This window comes from Canis lupus, chromosome 36, assembly GCF_011100685.1.
Source record: "Canis lupus familiaris isolate Mischka breed German Shepherd chromosome 36, alternate assembly UU_Cfam_GSD_1.0, whole genome shotgun sequence".
Taxonomy (NCBI): Eukaryota; Metazoa; Chordata; class Mammalia; order Carnivora; family Canidae; genus Canis; species Canis lupus.
The window spans coordinates 16,125,786-16,141,995 of NC_049257.1; the positions used below are offsets into that span (position 1 = coordinate 16,125,786).

General features: G+C 37.8%; 1 protein-coding gene across 16 annotated transcripts in view; it reads right to left on the reverse strand.

The window, feature by feature from the left end:
* Nucleotides 1-2,168: 2,168 nt before the first annotated feature.
* Nucleotides 2,169-16,210, reverse strand: part of METTL8 (methyltransferase like 8) — an 89,554-nt gene continuing 75,512 nt past the window's right edge. For 12 of the 16 annotated variants that reach the window (XM_038584823.1, XM_038584820.1, XM_038584826.1 and 9 more), the window contains 6 exons: nucleotides 13,045-13,108; nucleotides 10,785-10,924; nucleotides 6,036-6,142; nucleotides 5,849-5,914; nucleotides 4,785-5,101; nucleotides 4,460-4,514 (listed from right to left, as the gene is read on the reverse strand). In XM_038584823.1, the coding sequence (XP_038440751.1) occupies nucleotides 4,929-5,101; nucleotides 5,849-5,914; nucleotides 6,036-6,142; nucleotides 10,785-10,924; nucleotides 13,045-13,108 (550 nt within the window). In that variant the 3' untranslated portion in view covers nucleotides 4,460-4,514; nucleotides 4,785-4,928. Of the gene's footprint in view, nucleotides 2,372-4,180; nucleotides 4,515-4,609; nucleotides 5,102-5,848; nucleotides 5,915-6,035; nucleotides 6,143-10,784; nucleotides 10,925-13,044; nucleotides 13,109-16,210 lie in introns of those variants that run through there. The other 4 variants (XM_038584814.1, XM_038584816.1, XM_038584815.1 and 1 more) reach the window with 4 other exon arrangements.

Consider the following 16,210-nt stretch of genomic DNA (forward strand, 5'->3'; position numbering starts at 1 on the left):
GCTAACTAGACGCTATCTGTGACTATTTGAAGTCCATGAGTTCGTCGAGTATTGATTTTTTCCCCTCCTTATGAAATGTTAACGGGTATTTTTATTCATTCACCTGTGTCTAGCTGTTCCTTACTAAAGGTTAAGCAGTTGTGAAGCCACATGCACTACAGAATCCAAAGCTGCTGTTTTAAACTCTTGAATAAGTTGTAGTGCCTTGCAACTCCAGGGGCAGCTGAGGGTGGGCTCTCTTTGACCATCTGGAGGTTTTAATGTGCTCCATCCATCTCATGCCAACCTGGCTTGCCAGAGTTGGGGTCACGGTGCTCCAAGACACTTCAGGAGGGTACGCAAGAGAGCTGTGCTCTGCAGCCTCCTGGGCCTCTCCAGCAGGTGCACTTGCATTTTCAATTTGATGCTGTTTTTCTTACCCTCTGCAGACACTCATACACAGAACTGTTATTACTTGTTACTGTATGTTGCTGATTCATACTCAGAGGGAAAAGTAATTTTGTCTTCAACACCTCTTCCCTGTCATTTAAGGCATATGTTAATGGAAGACAGATTTTGGCATTCATTCTCCTCTGTAGCTTTGAAGCCACAGTATAAGATGCATTATAAATGAAGATGCAACTGTTATTTTACTTCTATTTATATTTATAACAACACCAAAGCCATCTTGCAGGTACCTTTGTGCCTCTCAAATCCCAAACCATATTCCAAGAAATGCTCAACATTTTATGCTTGAATTGGCATTAATGTGGCATTAATGTACATACAATGTTTTAAAATAAAGATGTTTTCACTCATATTTTATTACTGACAATCCCTGAATTCACATATTTTAGATTATACTAAAGCTGAATCCCTTGGAAGACATTTTAAGGGCTTTTTCAGACCGCCTTTTTTTTTTTTTTCCCCCTATAAGTGAGGAGTATGCAAGTGATGGGTGCTGTGCTTGCTGGCTCGGAGGGGAGCCAAGTGAAAGCCTGAAGCCTGAAGGGGGTGGGGTGAGAGCAGAAGTAAACATATGCAGAATGCTGAAAAGAACTGATTGAAAGCTTTTGCTTTGTCATTCTCTCCTTCTTTTCCTTCCCAGTTGGTAACTGTGGACAAGTGAACTTACTTATTTCATAGAATCACTGGATCTAGAATGAGCTGTCACCTTGTAGACTGTCTCATCCAAACTCCTACCCATTGCTATAACTCTCCATTTGATTCAGGAGCTCTTCTTTCCTCCAGCAGCATTCCCAGAAGCATGTGAGGCTATCAATTAAAAGTGTGCTGATGAGACCAGAGGTTTTGGAATCAGACCGTTGTGGGTCCAAACTGTGGCTTGCCACTGATTTGTGGTGACATCCTGGGCAAGTTACCCCAAATCTCAGGGCCCCACTCTTATCTGTTAAATGGTCATAAGGGAAATGAATTCATAGGAATTTGAAGGTTAAAGGAAGTAATAATGTAACGCATAAAAATATAGTGTGTAAAAGACTCAGCACTGGTTGCTAAATAAAGAGTAGCTAAGTGGTTCAAAAGGAACTAAGACCCAGGCTTTCTGTTTGACTGAGGCATCTTACTGTCTTTCTCACAAGGTTTCACAAGACCTTTGAAAAAGTTTCTGTTGCTGGAATACTCTGTATGCTGCCTTGTAGATTGTAAATGCTGTTATTAATAACAATACCTCACATATATTCAGTGCTTTAGAATTTACAATGCACTTTCACAAGTTGGGGGGGGCGGGGAATACCCACGCCAACCTGTCCTCTACGGATGACTAAGGGGGGGGGCAGGAAGTAGAAGGAGCTGAGGCTCAGCAAGAGGTCTATTAGTGATGCAAATGTGAAGTTAATCTGCACTTGTGAGGAGCATAATAAACATTAAAACCAATTAGAAGTAACAATGTATGATATATTCAGGCTTCAGAACTTGGCTCTGATGAGTTGGAAAACCATAGGAATACTTAGCAGAAGAGTGTGAGGGCAAGAATTTAACTTACCTGAAGTTTAACAGTCTAAATATGGGTGAGTTTTCACAAACAAAGGTATAGTAACGATTTAGATTACATAATGGTAGAAACCTCAACGTATTCATAATTTAGAGATAAAACTGAGTCAAGCAAGGCAAATAATTTTTCAGAAGTCAACATTTAACTGGGTGTGTTTCAATATGATAAATGGTCATACGAAATGCAAAACTTTTAATAATAGAAACTGTTACCTTGGCTTTCTTACAAACTTCTGAAACAGTTCTTCGTGTGCAAGTTTTTACATTTGGAAAATGGTCAAAAGTGAACTTTTAGAACTGGAGAAAAATGGAGGGTCCATTTTTAATATAGAATATTTCATTGTTTCCGTATTGTAAGAAGATGAAGGAACATCTTTTTCTGTTAGAAAGAAAATGGTCCTTTTGACATTCAGCTCCCTCAGAAGATGAACTTTTAAAAATCAACTCTACCTAACTAACTGGCCCTAGCTTTATGTTCATGAAGAAAAAAATTAGAATTTCATGCAGTTATCAAATATTTTAAACTAATACCCAAGCAGATACATTTGCAACACTTCATGATTTTTTAACATCTAGAGGCAATATTCCAAATCAGGTCTTTCTCTCTTTCTTTTCCCCCTCTGCCAAAAGTCATTTTGTCTAGCCACAAACTTTAAGTATGGGGCCTATTTGGGTGGATTAAGCAAGAGAAAGACTGACCAGACAAGTAGAAGACACTGGTAGAAAAGGTCCTACTGATGAGCAGCCATGTGACATAGGAGGTCTATGCTAGACTGAGCCCAAAAGAGCCCAGTTTGTGTCTCACAGTCCAAATTTGGTTGGTGTATTTTTGAAGTTTCTAAAGGTTAACTACATGCTATAATACGTTATAGAAAGACATAAAGCTGAATTTTACTGTGCCAGTCAAAAGCCTGGCTTAAATCTGCTATTTAGGACTGAGAGAGAGAGAGAGAGAGAGAGAGAGAGTACAATTTACATGTGTGAGAATATGCGAATGATTTTACCTTCTGTTGTTTTTAAAACCACCTTAGGCCATGATTTTTAAGTTGAGACACAAGAAAATCTGCTGGGGTTCCCATAGCAACATTAACTTATCTAACTGCCCTTGTTGTATGTAATACTTTCATTACTAGTTTGGCTTTTAAATGTACACTTTAATTATGAGATACAACTGAGTAAAGAGTGTCAGGTACTTCTGCATTTATTGACTATACCATGTTTAAACAGAAACCTTGATATTGTATTTCTGAGGAACTGCTACCGAGGCAAGTGTGTGCAAAAAACCTTTATGTGTGGTCTTCCTTGCCGCCCCCATAGATGGTGCCACCTTACTGCATTCCGTCCCATATAGGATGCCTCAATGTCTCTAAACATATTTATAACATGTTATGGTAGGATAAAACAGAAACAAGCAAACCTTAGATTGCTCCAGACTAGAACCCAATGTGCCTTCTATACAAGGCTGTGAGAAGCTGACCCCCTCCCTATCTTTTCCCCACAATTCATCATCAGGAAGGACCCACACCAAACAGACTTGTCTTCTTCCCATCTACAGAGGGCATATGTTCAAGGACTAGCCTGACACCCACCTCTCCACAGAACATCAAGGCTTCTTCCCCCTTTCTTCCCACCAGCTCACTTCTCTCTTTGGAACCACCACTATGTGACATGCTGTTTGTGATGGGGCAGCATAGCATCCCTCCTCCCTTTTTTTGGTAACAATATTTCATTGTCCTTTGAGGAACATTCCTCCACTCCATCCATTCAGGTGGCACCATCTATGAAGGTGGCCTACCCCGAACTGTCAGGAAATGAATCTGTGACTCAAGTTGGACCAATCACATTCTTTTAGAAAAAGGAATTTTAAGTCAATTCAAAAAAGTAAAACAGTGGGAACTGAACTCTTCCAATGTGGCCCTTCAAAGGATTGTCCATTTCTTCCAGATTTTTGTGGCTCATAACCAAAGCTAGCTGAGAAGTACCTGTTTATATATTATCTGAAATTGTGATTTAGATGCTTGGGATATGCATCTTTTGTTTTGCCAGCCAGATCCTATCTGTGCTCTCTGAAGACAGGGTTGGGTCTTTATTGATTGTATTGGTACATATAATTTAGCAGAATGTAAGTACTCAGTGTATGTTGTATAACAAATGAAAAGCCAATCTCAGAAACTCCATTTTCACAAAGTGCAATTTGCAAGCCAATTTATATCCTTTTTGAGGCAAGGTAGTAAATATATTTTTAATTGGTACAATTTAAGAATTTTCTTGGGTATAATAGTTGTCTTAAAGAGAGCTTACAACAACTTGTACACCTAAAAATAGCCTGAAAATGTTAGCATGGGTCATACTTCCCCAATTTTAGGACAGGAAAGAGAAACTAAAATTCTGTTTCAGACATTAGTCTCTGAATTAAAAAAAAAAAGAGTTTTGAGGAAAACAGAAAATAACAAAACAAAAAATTCACCTTCATATAGGTCTTGTGGCTTGCCAGGGAAACAAGGAGAGCTGCTTCTCTGCTACTAGATAAGAGAGGAAGAGAGTTTAACTGTGTTAGACTAATGCATAAATAAATGTGTGTTTTTTTTTTGCGCTTCCAAAAAATAGCAGGGTATGGTTTCTCAGAATTATCTTATATCAGTAATTTAATTGAATGCTTATAAAATTCAAAGAACAAACAAAATGGTTAGGCATAATAAACTCAAGCAAGTTTCAGCATATTAAGTTTTGAAAACACAGAATATAGTATACTCTTCCAAATAATTTGCAAGTGCTTAAACATAGGAGCTCACCCATGATAAACAGCAGGATATACAAATTCTCTTTTCTTCTGATTGTCCTTTCAAAAATGAAAGATTTATAGAAGTCTTTGTATTGTGTAATCCTCTGGTTTGTACCTTAACATGGTACATAGTTCAGCCATGAGAAAGCCAAAGTTAAAACACCAATTTGGAGGTTTTCTGAGTCAAGTGGAATGGTTTCTGGAATTTGCCTTGAACCCACACTCGGTGCATTTTCACTTGTTTTTTCCTATTCACTTGTAAGCGACGATCAACCAGATTTTGCTTCTCGTCTAACCCAGCCTTGCAGAACATATTGTGGACTTCCCCTGTGAGACAAAAATGGCAATCAGATGTATATGTGACTGGGGCATGGTGGTAGACAAGAGGGGAGCAGTCAGGAACAATGGAACATTAATGGAATGACTGACCATCTAAATTTCATTTATACAAGAAACTCCCTAGAATAAATTGGTTAAGGAAACCTGTGAAACCAAATGGATTTCTTCTACTTCACAGGAATACACCAAGTATAAACAGCTTAACATAGCAGGCATGAACAGATATACAATACTACTGGTTGTAGATTTCAATATTTTTAAAGGTGCCCTCTGTTCTGAGGTTTTGTTGGGTTGCAGAGACCCCAAATGGCAAATTATAAAAGTACTCACATTAGTTTGGAGAAAATCCCTGAATGCAGAAAACATCATTCTGATAGCATCATTCAGAAAACATTCATTCTGCATTCAAGGATTTAAACACTTTTTTTAAAAAGGGAAATTGACAAAAGATAAGTAATTTTCTATGGACTCTTAAAATCAAGTTCTCTCCTCTGGCTGTGGCATGTTATCATTTTTTTCATATCTGGGCTAACAGTACTTCTAAAATGGAACAGACTACACCTTCATTTGGGTATAAGGATGAACAAGTGATTCTTTCAAGCAATTTCAACTGGAAAAAGATTAAAAGACAAAAAGGCCATTTTCAAGCTATCATGCACAACAGTTACAATGTGGTTACAGGGTCACCAATGAGAGTTTTCACAGCTAACTATTTTCTCTTATAGATAAGCATACCTTTTGTAAAAAAATATGCTCTGGTACCATCTCCTCGAACATAAAAATTTTCAGATAAGCAATGCCCTAAAAAACATAATTGTGATTAGAGAAACTTAGTATCCCTTAAAACAAAACAAAAATTTGACATAAAATATAAATAGGACATTCTTTAAAACACATGAAAATAATTCCAAACTAAATATACCCCTTTTAAAACGAAGCTGAGTCTTATCATATCTTCCATAGTCCCGAAATAACAGCATTCCTCCAGGCTTCAGTAAGTTGGACAGTCGGTTTATAACGCCTTGCATCCTTTGAAGGCAAAGCAAGATACGGTCTGCAGAAATCTTGTTTTACATGCCACATTTAACCTTCTTCAAGACAAAATAAGGAAAGCTCAATAGGGCCAAAAAAATCTAACTGCAGATGTAATGGCGACAAAACAAAAAATATTTTGTATAGAAAGGAAAAAGGATACCAACTTGCTAAAAGATCAGATTTATTTATTTATTTTTGTAAAGATCAGATTTAAAAGACCTAGAGTAGTAATCACCCAAATGACCAGAGTGCTGACTTCACAGAGCTTGATATGTCAAAGCTGCACTGCAAAACTACATAGATGGTTCCTGGTATTTATATCAAGTTACAGTAGTTCCAAGGCAGATAAATACTGAAGTCGCTTCATTTTCCTTGCAAGATAAAATATATGGTGGAGTTGTCTCAGATTACACATTTCCTCGAAAACTAGCTCCTTCTCCTTTATTTGGTTCAAAAGTATCCTCATTTATTGTGTTACACCTCAGAGATATCATTAACCCCTTTCCTTTTCCTCTTCTTTCAGTAGCCTCTCCACAACCATTTGTCATCCAATTCTAGGTCTTCTTCTTCTTCTTCTTTTTTTTTTTTTTTTAAGATTTTATTTATTTATTCACGACAGACACAGAGAGAAAGAGAGAGGCAGAGACATAGGCAGAGGGAGAAGCAGGCTCCATGCAAGGAGCCTGACATGGGACTCAATCTGGGGTCTACAGGATCACACCCTGGGCTGAATGAAGGCAGCCCTAAACCACTGGGCCACCAGGGCTGCCCATCTTCTTTTTTTAATTGATATTTTGTCTCCCTTTTGTTTCTCTTTGGTAGTCCTTTAGCACAAATTGCTACCTCCTTAGGCTTGGAAGCAGAATACTTCCTAACATGCTTAATATTATTCCTCCTGTTAATTCTTCCTGCATATCATTCATGAATTTTTCTGCTTAAAATGATGGTTCTGTCAAATCATCCCTTTGCCCAAAAATGTTCATGATTTTAATCCACAGATAAAATTTCAATTTCTTAGGTGGGCCCTTAAGATCTTCTACAACTGGGGCACCTGGGTGGCTCAGTGGTTGAGCATCTGCCTTTGGCTCAGCTTGTGATCCTGGGGTCCTAAGATTGAGTCCCACATTGGGCTACCTGCAGGGAGCCTGTGTCTCCCTCTGCCTATGTCTCTGTTTCTCTCTCATGAATAAATAAAATATTAAAAAAAAAAAAAAAAGATCTCATACAACTAGCCTGGATCTCTCCAACATCTTTCCTATCATGTCCTAATGTGAAGCATCAACTTCTGGCAAACTGTTACTTGCTTGGCTCTGAAGCAGTCCATGCCTTTGGTCATGTGGTTTCCCCTCAAAGAATTCTCTCCTTCTTACTTTCTGCCTATTTAAATTCTGTTCACACTCCAAGCCCCAGCTCAATACTGGGAAGCCTTTACTTTCTTTTTTTATTATTTATTCTTTTCATCTGGCTACCAGTCAAAGACGACCCCTTGTGACTGCTCTCGACTTAATGTTTTTGGTTAATCGTTCACGGTCTTATGTGTGATTATGGGTCAGAGATGGCAAAGATTTCAGATCTCATATCAATGCCGAGTGACTGACATTGGGTGCCTACAGAGCTCGATTGAGAAGGACTCTTAGCGTTCATTGGGAATGACAATCAGGGTACAAAATCAGTTATCAGTGTCTACCCTGAGCAGAGAATGGTAAATGCCAGCCTGTGTGCTAAGTCCTTGCCATCACTGTTTTATCCATGCTACTTAAAGCTTCTAGACTTTATTTTAAAAATGAGAAGTTTGCATCAGTTAATCTGTAAATTCCTTCCAATTAAAACACTGTTCAGTGGAATAAAGGAGTGAAAAGCCAGATTTATGTCAGGTTATGAAGGAAGTAGATAGTGAGAAAATGGAAGCAACTATGAAAAGATAGAAATATAACAGAAAGAGGTGGCATAATTAGATGAAATGCTCTCTTAAAAAACTGGAACATAAGTACATGAAAGAGAAAAAAGAAAATAATTTTTCCTTGTTTATTTTATTACAGGTTACTTTCACACTGTGTTTATGGCCTTAGGCTTTGGCAATTAAAGAAAACCATATCCAACCCTTAAAAATACTCACTTTCAGGATAATTTTTTTTTTTTTTTATGATAGTCACAGAGAGAGAGAGAGAGAGAGACAGAGAGAGAGGCAGAGACATAGGCAGAGGGAGAAGCAGGCTCCATGCACCGGGAGCCAGACGTGGCATTCAATCCCGGGTCTCCAGGATCGCGCCCTGGGCCAAAGGCAGGAGCCAAACTGCTGCGCCACCCAGGGATCCCAGGATAAATGTTTTATGTACGGAGAAAAAGATCTTTCTGCAATTATTACTAAAACAAGTATGAAACAAAAATGCAGAAAAGTAAAAAGCCAGATACTTCAAAATGTTGTCATCTCCCTCTGCAAATCCTTTCTACCCAACTATCTTTTAAAGTCTGGGGTTGTGGGTAAAGGCAAGGGTGGGGAGCTGCTTTTCTTCATCAACCAATCTTGCTTGGCTCAGTGCCAAGTTCCAGAACCAGTTCCTGAGAACTGCAGGTGCGAGTGGGCTAGGGGAGATGGACAGGACAAGAATGGGAGAGGGTCCCTTTTCTTTATCTTACTAGGGCCAATTCTGCTATCTTCATCCACCTCTAGATGGAAGGCGAGGAAAAAGAAAAGAAGAGATTAGAAAAAGTATTAATTGGCTACTCTGTGCTTGGATCTGTGGTAAACATACTGTACTTTATTTTATTTAGCTCTTCTTTTGTAGTCTCTTATGGTTTATTCCCATTTAAGCTGAGATCCCCAGACTCGAGGTCTAGCAGAACTGCTTGCCCTTCATTTGTGTGTAGATTTTCCAAGTTGGCAAAAAGCCACTTTTCTAAAGCTTTTGTGGGGCTGAATACACTACCACAGTCCCAAATGACCCTAAAGATACTGTCTTTTCACTTATTATTGCCCTCCTTCTACTCATTCACCATATTTTTAGATCATTTCCACATAGGTAAGAAAGTAGCTAGAGACATGATACATCTGAATTTATCTTATAATAAATAAATAGAATGAACATACTGTGGGATAACAGTAGTCTTTCCAAGACATCTGCTTCTCCTTCTTTTTAACATTCACTTCATATCATGAGAAAATACATTATCTAAACTAATTTCAAGTAGTGTTTTTGTGGTCTTATTTGGAATTTAAACATTTCCTGTTAGAAGTGTCAAATAGAAAATCTTGATCTCTATCCACCTACTCCATCCTTTTAACTATTCATTTTTTAAACTATGAAACAAAATATATAGATGACATCTTTTTACCAGTACCTGGATGATGCCAATATTCTGAACAGAATAGCAGAAAGACATAGATAATAGAAACTGGGAGGAAAAAGTAGCTTCATGGAATGTGATATATCTCATCAGGTGCAAATATGTTTCATTCAGATCTATTTGGAAATTTAATTTATCTTTCAACAAACAGAGTGCTCATTTCTTTTTTTTTTTCCCCCAGAGTGCTCATTTCTAAATGAAAAGTAAAAGGACTGTAAAGGGTCCTAGAGAATTTTTTTTTTTTTTTTTTTTTTTTATGATAGGCACACAGTGAGAGAGAGGCAGAGAGATAGGCAGAGGGAGAAGCAGGCTCCATGCACCGGGAGCCCAATGTGGGACTCGATCCTGGGTCTCCAGGATCGCGCCCTGGGCCAAAGGCAGGCGCCAAACCGCTGCACCACCAAGGGATCCCTCCTAGAGAATTTCTAATTGCAAAGGAAAAAGCACATATTAACTCAATATCTTTGAGAAAGGGTCATACTCATCAAAGACTGGTTGATGTCAAGTCTGTACCTGCCAGCAGAGAAACTTTCCTGAGGCTGAATCTACTACCACAGTAGAAAACCCAATTTTAAGAAAACCTAAAAATGCACAACCCTTGACACCACACAGGGGCTTTGATACATAAGAGGTGGCAAAATTTTAAGCAAGCTATCATTTTAATGGCTGGTAATATCTCTTTCTGTTTCCTATCTGGACAAAAGCTATGTTGGCTGTTTCAAAACATTGTGTGAACAAAAAATTTAAGTCATAAATATTTAAATGATGGCAGTAGGCCAGTCTTAGATTATAAAGGTCCAAGGTTAATCTGGCAGATCTTGAGTACCCTTAATTCCCTGGAGGACTTCTTTAAAACAAAATTTTTAAAGCCTGTGGACAGACCGGTGTGAAACCAGATTCACAGCCCACCTCTTCACGAACATTCAGTAAGATACTAAATCAAAGATGTTTGTTTCTGATCACCAAGTACAATTTCCCTCTTGGGAGTCTATTAGGCTGTTCTGAATTTGTAATTTCCTTGAAGCATTGTCACTTTTAATAGGTATGTGTCTTGCTGGAATATGCTAACTTCACTCTGACAGTGATAGAAAGCTCACTAATGAAGCAGTTTGACCAGTTTCTTTCTAAAAGTCTGGAGAAAGAAAAAACTGCATTTAAAAGGCTGCATGTTTTACACAGTGTAGTTCACTAAGTAATAAATTCAAGAATTGTCGCTTTTTTTAATAGTTCTGAAAACCACGACTGATAAAGGGGGTTTACACATTTGCTTTGCCCTTTTGTCTTCGGTTACCTGTCAGGATGAATAGAAGAGAGCACAAAGACAAGGAGAATCACGTCCAGGATCCCATCTGGAAAAGGGAAGGGTAAGCCCTCATCACAAACGTCATGAACAAAGGCACAACACTGGGCTGCTCTATAGGATGAGTGCAACTATCATGATAAAGGAATACAAAAAAAAAACCAAAAAAAAACAAAACGAAAAACAAAACAAAACCGTAGTTAGCAGACTTCTTGCATTTTTCTTAAAATAAAAAGGTCAAACTATATTTCTCTCTAATGCCTTTCCTCTGTAAATTTGAATACACTTTATTTCAGATTCAGTATTGTTAGTTTATTTCAAACGGTCTTAAAAAATTAAGTCTAGCACTTGGACTCGATAACAAATATTCTTCACAATCCCTCTTTAGTTTTAAAAGTAGAGTAGGGCAGGCCTTTCAGTCAACAAGCTGCATTGTCGAAGCCTATCTTATGTTATTTCAGAGGCACCGAGATGGTCCTCAGCTCTCTCTCCCAGTGCTTATTCCATGCCTCCTTTGGCTTAAAATACAAATATCCTTTACTAGGTAATCAAAAACTAGGCAACAGTAATGATTGCACAACTCTGTAAATATACTAAAAAAATCACAGAGTTGTATACTTTAAAATGGTGAATTCCATGTTATGAACTATATTTCAATAAAGCTGTTATTTAAAAAAAAATCAGAGTACACACATATTCACACACACATAATTTGCCTACAAAACAACACCAAAAGGATACATAACAAAATACTAACCTTGATTAACCATAGGACTTTAGGAAGTGTGATTATAGGTGAATTTTATCTTCCTTTTTAGGCTTTTTTTTTTTTTAAGATTTTATTTATTTATTCATGAGAGACACAGATAGAGGCAGAGACACAGGCAGAGGGAGAAGCAGGCTCCACGCAGGGAGCCCGATGTGGGACCTGATCCCGGGACTCCAGGATCACACCCTGGGCTGAGCCACCTGGGCTGCCCTGTTTAGGCTTTTTAGTATTTTAGAAACTGTCTACCATGAATAAATATTACTCTTAGTATCAGAAATTAAGTTCCATGTACTGACTATACATACATTTCTGTTAGCAGAATTTCTATTCCTTTTCCATCTCCTAAAAATACTTTTTGCTAAGGTAATGCTTACTAGCTATTGGGGATTGGTCAAATAAATCCAGGCTCCCCACTGCTTTCCAAACAGTTTAAGACAATTTACATTTGTATCATATACATTCTCAAATTTTTTAAACATCTTTTTTTAGATTATTTATTCATTTATTAGAGAGAAAGAGAACAGAGTGAGAGAGGAGCACATGAGTGGAGAGGGGAAAAGTAGAGAGAGAGGGAGAAGCAGACTCCCCACTGAGCCAGAAGCCCAATGTGGGGTCGATCCCAGAATCCTGAGATCGCGACCTGAGCCAAAGGTAGATGATTAACCAACTGAGCCAACCTGGTGCCTCAAATTTTTTTAATTCAAAATTTTTAATGTAATGAGTGCCTACTATGTGTCAGACTCTGTGTAGGCCTCTAGAGACATAAATATGAATAAGATCACCTTATAGGGAGCACCTGGGTGGCTCAGTTGGTTAAGCATCCAACTCTTGGTTTCAACTGAGGTCATGATCTCAGAGTCCTCAGATCAAGCCCCATCTTGAGATGAAGCCCTGTGTCAGGCTCCACATTAGGCATGGAGCCTGCTTAAGATTCCCTCTCCTGGAGTGATTGAGTGGCTCAGTCGGTTGAGCATCAACTCTTAGTTTCAGCTCAGGTCATGATATCAGGGTAGTAAGACTGAGCCCTGTACCAGCTCTGCGCTCTGCAAGGAGTCTGCTTGGGATTCTCTTCCTCTCCCTCTGCTCCTCCTCCAGCCTGTGTGCATACTCTCTCTCTCTCTCTCAAATAAATAAGTAAATCTTAAAAAAAAAAAAAAAATTCTCTCCCTCTCTCTCTTCTTCCCTCTCTAGAAAAAAAAAAAAAAATCACCTTGTAGGAGCTGTTGACCTTCTAGGTATACCTGTCCCTTCAACTTTATTTTAAATTTGAAATTTTAGGGTGATATCTTAGGCACCAGCTGATTATATGATTCCCAGAAATAGTAAGAACTCAGTTAAAAATGGTCACAGAGAACATCTGAAACATTTCAAAAATATCACTTCAGCAGCAAATGAATTAGATCCTTACGTGGTTCCCTTTATTTATTTTTATTTATTTTTATTTTTTTACATGGTTCCCTTTAAAGAAAATATGAGGCATACCTTTACTAGTTCCACAGCTCCAGAAGCAAAATCACAACAATAAAGAAAGGACTCAGGAGCATCCCTATGAAAATGGAAACAATTTTTAAATCTAGGATTCATATATGCTCAGGTTACAGATGAAAGGAAACTGTAGGCTTGAACTTGTTAAGCATTTCTTTAATAGAATTTTGGATGACACCTGGCTTGTTATTTCTTCTTTTTTAGATATTGTCCTCTATAATGGTATTTGGGTGCCTTCATGCTGCTTCTGAAACAGTATTGTCTCAAATACTTACCATTAACTACAGGGTAACTTTAAAATTCCTGTCCTGGTTTTGAAGGACCTGCCTTACTCTCACATTGGAAACCTCCAAAGCTGTCCATTATCACTGCTCCATCTTCCTCCTGCTCCCCCTACCTCCCGCAGTCTTTCTTCTGTGCTTCCAGCCAGCAAGGCCTGCAGCTCCTCATAGCTTAGTCAAGTTCTGCCTTTGTGCAAGGACTCTCAGACCCCTGTGTCCTTGATGCTCCCCTATTCCCCTTTTTATGCATATAACTCATTTGGCTCTTGGGTCTCTCACAGAGGCTCTGATGCCCCTAAAGGAATAGGAATATATATATAAATATATATATATTTAATAGTATGTAAATACAACTTCTAAAAAAGAATAAGACACTAATATAATAATTCTTAGTTATCTTTTCCAGTTATTGTCAAACATTTATTAAGCTTCATGTTTGTACCAAGCATTAGAATACAAGGTAGTAAATGAAATTGTCTAATAAAATAGTAAGAGTATAAATTTTGGAACCAAATAGACCTGTGTTTAAATCCTGAATTTGCCATTTATTAACTGACTTAACCTCTCTAAGACTTAGTTGTTTTATTTGCAAATGTAAATAAAGCGAGTCATTTTTTGGCAGGGGCTGTTTATGCATATGAAAGTCTTGAGTAGTTTTAATTGGCCTCCACTAAACTTACACAGGTTCTGTTTAGCCTTTACCTGAAATTCAGTAACAACGTCTGGACCATGGTGACTCATGGGCACAAATACTTTGAATTATGCGGGCCAGTACTCTTCTTGATTATCCCTCGTATGCTGGTATCAAATAAACTTTGCATCATGTTACTTAGTACCATGTCTGGATCACAGAAAGAGATTGGTATGTCATTAAACAATAATTATAACTATGGTCCTAGCTGGGGACATGATTGGTTTTATATAGCTTCTAGAGTGTTGTGGATAGAGCAGAGTTCCTGAAGTGTAAGTCTTAAGAATTTTGAAGAAGGGGAATAGCATTGCTGAGTGGGTAGAAGGATAAATGGTATAAGGACTTAGAGATGGAAGTTATATGCTAGGGATGAGAAGCAGAGTTGATCCCAGGAGCTCATAGCAGGATGTACAAGTGGGCCTTGAAACATATAATTAGAAGTTCTAATTTGATTCAGGAGACATTTCAAGTAAGGAGGACTACTAAATGAATATGAAATACAAGAACAAATATATATTCCACAAATAAAATCCCATCCAAGCTTAGATTATACTCTTGAATTGCTCCTCATTGATGGATACTATATTCACATACAATGCACTCATGCTGTGGCATTTGGGATTTGCATTCAATTTAAGATCAGTTAAAATATGATATATAGGATTTGGTTATGACTTGCACTGCTTATCTTCTTCATCTGTCCCATAAAAAAAAACAGCGCTTTACTGCAGCCTATACCCCTATTGTTTCCTACAAAATCCATATATTCGTGACTCCTAACTTGCTGGGTGATTGCATACGTTTCAAATGTTCTCAATAAGCACTTAGATGCATAGCCCCATGTGATATGGCTAAGGGCAAGGGCTCTGGAACCGAACTGCCTATGGTTTGAATCCTGGCTCTCCTGCTCAGTTTTAAGACCCTGGAATAGTTACTTAATTTCTCTGTAATTCTGTTTCTTCATCATCAAGCAGAGATAACTATGGAATCTAAGGTCATTATGAGGATTGAAGAGATTCATATGTTTCCGGAAAGATGCATAACTCAGAGTAGGCACCTAACAAATATTAGTCATTATTATATTTGTTGCTATTGCTATTATTATTTTTACATTATTATTATTATTATTTATTTTTTATTATTTATTTTTTTGGAAGATCTGCCTCTGCCTTCTAGGAACTTAAAAACTTAAGAACATATCACGGTTCTATAAAAACGAATTTGGACACTGGCACATCTAGCTCATTATAAAAGTATGCAGTTAACCTTTGGGGAGTGGTTACTAAACAGCCACAAGAGATGGAACAGTCTAGTAGCTAAAGGAAAGCATGTACCATCTGCCATGTGTTCTACTAGTACGGCAGTATGACCTCTGAGACTGAATTCCCACTGCATCACAGCCCAAGATGAAGTCTTGTGACCACTCAATGACTTTCCAAAGCTGTTCTGTAAAATCAGCTGACAGCCTTGGCCCTTCTCCCAGTAAGCAGGTGTAAATACCACTACTACGACCACACCACCCAGCCCTCTCTTGGTAGGGGGCTTAAGCATTAAATGATCCTTGGAGAATGATATGACCTCTCAATTCAAGAGGTCTAATTATGGTAAAATATTCTGAAAATGTAAAACATTCATCCTATACTCTCTGAAAGTAATAAAACATAATTTCTTAGATAGGGAAAAAGTCTAATTCTCCCTTTGGAAAGCTAATCACTGGTTGCCTCTTAAAGATGAATTAATTATCTTAGGTTATCAAGCTACATTGATTTTTTAAAAAAGACAGAGCCAAGAAGTATAAGGGAGGAAGCAAGAGCTTGCAATTATTAGTTGGGAGGAAAAAGTAAAGAGGGAAAAATATAACTGACAAATGGGAATTCAGAGATACGAGTCCATATGTATTGAGCTCTAACCAACTGTATTATACTTTTAAGCCACCTGGAAAATCAGATTAGGGTAAAATAAAATATGCTTTCTACTTCAAGGAATACATACCATGGTTGGAGAGACAAGACTTAAATGACACATTAAATAATACCTTGAGATGAGTCATAAAGTAATACATTATTAATTGCCAAAGTCATCAATTTATGTGTTATTGTAAGCTCTGAAGTTACTGGGGTGAAGGAAACTGGCTATGTGGTAATAAAGAACAGGGAATATTGGCCCAGAAATGGGGAAAAAGGAAAACAAA